Genomic DNA, 5329 nt, shown 5'->3' with positions numbered 1-5329 from the left:
GAAGCGAAAAGTTCACCTGGGAAGATTCATACTATAACATAACTGAATAGATACGCATAATGTGGATTGGCATAACGATAAGTTGGCACGAATTTAGTTAGCATGACCTTTGCATAAGTATTTAAAAGTATAACCATAAAATGGTAATTTTAACTTTTATTTGTCAAACACAATATATATTTAAAGTTTTACACTAAGTGAAAAATATTACTAAAAGTAGAATGATTATTTTGATTGTCCAGATTGTTTTAGTTACTCAATAATTAGATCTGAGAAAAGTGAACTACTATGTGAAAATATCTATTATTGGGCTATTATAACAAAATACCTAACATCGAAGGTTAAGGCGGGAGCGAAGCGTAGCGTTGAATCTAACCTTACAGTCGGTTTTGCCCTGACCAAGGTAATTCACTCGCTTGATAAAATTATGCGATCTCGTTTTATAACAGTTAAAGTTATAATTGATAATGTTCAATTATGCGTATTCATTATTATGGCCTCTTCATTATTGTTAGATAAATAAAACATATTTATTTAAAAAATCGATTGTATAATTCATTGGTTTAAAGCAGAGTGATTAATAGCGTATAGGCTCCCTGTTTCGGCGCGGTACTGCGCGAGCCGCAGACACCGAGTACGCCGCGCCCCCGCGGCTGCTGCCGCCCACCGCGCTCGAGACGCCTCCACCTCTTCGAGGCTCAGCTGGCGGCGCGGCGGCTCTTCAAGTCCGAGGGCGCGGTACAGCCCAAGCTGCGTCTCGCGCAGCTGCCGGCGCTCCTCGTCCCTTTGCTGGAGGAGCAGCAGCCGATCGCGCGGCTGCTGCACGATCGGCTGCTGCTCGTCCAGCAAATGGGCCTCCTCTTCATTTTCATTAGATCTGTTAACAATATAAGGGTTCTCTTAAACTCTAAACAAAACAAATGTCAGTTTTTATATTACCTAATGGTAGAATAATTACCACTCTGATAAATGACGACCGGATAGCCCAGTGGTTAGAGAACCTGACTATAAAGCTTGAAATCCTGGGTTCAATCCCCAGTCGGGGCAGACATTTGAATGAAAAATGTGAATGTTTGTTCTCGAGTCTTGGGTGTTTCATATGTATTTATGTATATACTTAAGTATGTTAATCCATTGCTTAGTGTACCCCATAACACAAGCTATGCTTGCTTTTGGACTAGGCTAGGTCAATAAGGGTTTTCACAGAGGCAAAATACTGCTAGATGTTGTTAGTATTGTAAGGTCCGTTTGAAGTTTGCTTGTGATTGGTTATAAAGCTAAATGAGCCAATCACAAGCAAACGCCAAATGCACCTCTTGATACTAATGCCATCTAACGATATTTTAGCTCCATGAAAACCCGCATTGGTGTCAAGCTTAAATAATAAATAAATATCACGGGACAATTCACACCAAATGACCAGGGTACTAAGCAACGGATAAATATAAGTATATAGATATAGATACAATGTAAGTATATAGATATAGATACATACTTAAATACATATTAAACACCCAAGAACTGAGAAAATTCATTTTTTATTCATACAAATATCTGCCCCGACACGGGAATTGAACCCTGGACCTCAAGCTTCATAGTCAGGTTCTCTGACCACTAGGCCATCTGGTCGTCTGAAAGCTTACCATGATATTTATTTGTTTATTTTTTAATATAACAGACATAATTAATTATATATCTAACAGACATTGATAATACCATCTCTCTTTATTTTTATTATTAATAACATGGGAATAAAGTATACCTAAGTAACCACTAAAAAAATTACTGGGTATTCCATAGGTACTTACTTTCGCCAGAAACAGCACAGCATTGGCAGCCAGCGCTGCCAGTGCTGCTCCTGTCCTCCGCATCTAATAATAATAATAATATCACAAGTATAGCAGGCATACCAATATTTAAGCAAGATTTTGTCAACAAAACAAATACAAGACCCGTACAGAAAAAAAACCACATAAAATAGCTTAAAATTCAAGTTTCTTGATCGACGATCCCCAAACACAAGAGTTTTAGGTTAGTTTGTTGGTAAGCATGTTAGTGTCGTTCGATATCGAATGGAATAATTAGTAGCAAGTGCGAAATCACAAACAAAACACAATCGATCAAAAATAGCACCACACCACATACAGCATTCCGTGTGCGAAACGGTTAGTTGCATATTATTTGAAAACCATCTTACGATAGTACCTATTTACCTTTTTATGCCATCATCAGTCAGCTATAAAATATAACATATTTCATAAGAACACATTCTAAATTAATGTATTATTGCGATAACAACATGATATTATAGATATAATTACCTTGTTGAGCTCATTTTATTCCGTAAGCCACGCGGCTGCGAGCGACTCGTTTACGTATTACGTTCGGTTCACAGACTACCAGTGTTGCCAGGTCCAATTTGAAAAACACAGGAGATATATGTCGTAAAAAACAGGAGATTTGAAATAAAAACAGGAGAAAAAAATTACCTCGTAAACCATTAATGGAAGCATGTTTTATTTATTATATTCCATAGGTTATTTAATTTATGATTTATTATTAACAAAGGATGAATATTAGTTTTTCAACTACATAAATTTACTTAAAAGTAAAAATATAATATTAACTTGGTTAAATTTAGGTAATTTATTTAAAGTAACAAGCTATATAAATCAAATTTCTCTAGCTGCATAACTCAAAGTAATTTAGTGATTTAAAAGTATTTAAATCCTATCACCGACAGCTCATATAAAATATCTATTTAACTTAAGTAACCAATATAAGTTTCTGAATATGGAAGCTAGAATAGACTAATTGGCTTACTTAAAGACTAAGCATCAATTACTTTTAGGTACAATTCTTTATTACCTATATGTCTCATCTGCAAAGAAAGTGTTTTTGTTACTAAGGTTCAAAGTGACACAGATGTTACACACTACAATAAAATTAAAGGCCTTACACTAAAAACCTTGAAACGACCATAAATTCATTAGCTCTCTTAGTTTCATTTAGAAACTGTGGCATAGATTTAACCAATTTAAGGCTGTCTTGCACTCACTATAAGAACTTTGTAGTTGTATGGTTAATTTTACAAGTGAACTTCTAAAATCCAGGAGATTGTTAAAAAATACAGTAGAACAGGAGCAACACTCTAAAACCAGGAGATCTCCTATAAAAACAGGGACCTGGCAACACTGCAGACTACTAAGAGATATTACGTATGGTCGGTTAGGTTGGGTCATAGGTTTTGCTTTCTATTCAACGACTTATTTTTTCAGTGTCTTTCTTTAAGAGAAAGACAAAGGGCACTAGGCTCATACAGCAACAAGTCTGACTTAAAATGAAGAGCAGGACCTTCATGCGTACCACTTGCTAAATACTATTACGTTAATTTGTTGTGTGTTTATAATCCACCAAACAATAATGAGCACAGAAACAAAATTTTAATAAACTACAACTATCCACTCTTACCGAGATCCCCAAGGACGTTATATAGACACTGGATAGTGCAATCTTGGACAGGGCTTGAAGATAGAAAATATGACCTTGAACGACGTGGCCGATACGCTTGCATCTCTTTCTCCTAATTAAGCATAAGCTTGGATTTCCCTATGGAATTTAAATGTGTACACTCGCATCACCAAATTTATCTACCGGTTATTATCCGTAAGAGATCAGAGTTGTCTTTATGCTGCGCGTACTTCCTGATTTTGAATACAGCTAGCGTAAAATTCTACTAGTGACAAAATTGCTTAAAAAATTTAATGCAACGAAAAGAGCTCTTCAAAAAATCCGGACATGTCTTAGAAATTTATTTTTCAAATAATAATATTAAGATTGGTTTTTTGAAATCTTTTTGTATTTTTTATTTCAATTCCAAATTTTTACTTTTACGGTCATCCCGTAAAACCGAAATTGAAAATACAAACTGAAATATAGATGCACAGAAAAAACAGAAAAATAAGACCATCACTGGGAATCGAACCCAGGTCCTCGGTAATCCGTACCGCGTGCTATACCGCTACACCACTGATGGTCAACGGTACCGACACGAATTTCCCTATGCACCTCATATCTCAGCTTGTGTTTCATTACTTAGTCACTTAAGCAGCGACGCTAGCGACATCTATGCCGTAAGCCCTCAAACTTTTTTCGGCATTCCTTTGGAACTAACCGCTCACCGCCGAAAAAAGTTTGAGGGCTTACGGCATAGATGTCGCTAGCGTCGCTGCTTAAGTGACTAAGTAAGAAACACAAGCTGAGATATGAGGTGCATAGGGAAATTCGTGTCGGTACCGTTGACCATCAGTGGTGTAGCGGTATAGCACGCGGTACGGATTACCGAGGACCTGGGTTCGATTCCCAGTGATGGTCTTATTTTTCTGTGCATCTATATTTCAGTTTGTATTTTCAATAATAATATTGTTTGAATAAATAAATAGAATAATAAACTTTGTTTTTTATACAAATAATAGTATATTTTTTATAAATGCATTCAAAATAAATACTAACGTACGATTATTTACTGCGCTTATCAATTTTTGCTCGTTTTCAAGTAACTTGACCGAACCATGTGCGAGTTCTATTTGTCGGCACACAAATATACAACAAAAACATAACAATGAGGGTTTTTCCACAGGCGAAATATCGCTAGACGGCGTTAGTATCGTCAGGTCCGTTTAAATTTTGCGTTGCGCTCGTGATTGGTTAATTAAATAACTAAATGAGCCAATCGCAAGCAAGACTAAAACGTCAAACGAACCTCACAATACTAACGCCATCTAGCGATATTCAGCGGTTTATCCGTAGTGCGACCTAGCTCTTACTCAGGTTTCAGGTTGTTGTGATTAGGAGAATGTAAAAAGATGTTCTCTAGCTTAGTACAAAATACAAATACAAATACAAATAGTTTATTTCCAAAAATATTAAAGACACAGAATACATTTGTGCTGACCCCCACACTAGGCAAGGCCTGTCTCGTGGGGTAAAAAAAATATGATTTACAAGAAACAATGGTTAGCGGCAAATGGCAACTATGTTTAAGGAACAAAAATAATAAAGAAAAATATTTAATTAGCCTCTAAACAATAATACATAATCCAAAACTAAAAACGTAATCCAAAACAGTTTTTTTATATTTTATTTTTCAAAACTAAAACAAAAATTATTAATTTTATAAATTTCTGTGTCAACAAGTTGTGTGTGTGTGTGTGTGTGTGTGTGTGTGTGTGTGTGTGTGTGTTGTGTGTGTGTTAGTATAGTATATTATACATATGTAGATACTTGTATCGCTTGTGAAATCGTTATTTTAATTTATTTTTTATTTTTA

General features: G+C 35.5%; 1 protein-coding gene across 1 annotated transcript; it reads right to left on the bottom strand.

The window, feature by feature from the left end:
* Nucleotides 1–555: 555 nt before the first annotated feature.
* Nucleotides 556–2344, bottom strand: LOC141435857 (uncharacterized). The gene is made up of 3 exons (XM_074098681.1): nt 2322–2344; nt 1809–1871; nt 556–877 (listed from the first exon to the last, which is right to left on the bottom strand). Exons 1-3 carry the CDS (start codon nt 2333–2335, stop codon nt 556–558), a joined length of 399 nt encoding a protein of 132 aa, XP_073954782.1. The 5' UTR covers nt 2336–2344.
* Between the last annotated feature and the right edge of the window lie 2985 nt (nt 2345–5329).

The sequence above is a fragment of the Choristoneura fumiferana genome, chromosome 15, assembly GCF_025370935.1.
Source record: "Choristoneura fumiferana chromosome 15, NRCan_CFum_1, whole genome shotgun sequence".
NCBI classification, from domain to species: domain Eukaryota; kingdom Metazoa; phylum Arthropoda; class Insecta; order Lepidoptera; family Tortricidae; genus Choristoneura; species Choristoneura fumiferana.
Note: the sequence above shows the minus strand (reverse complement) of the source record. Positions and strands in the feature narration are given on the sequence as shown.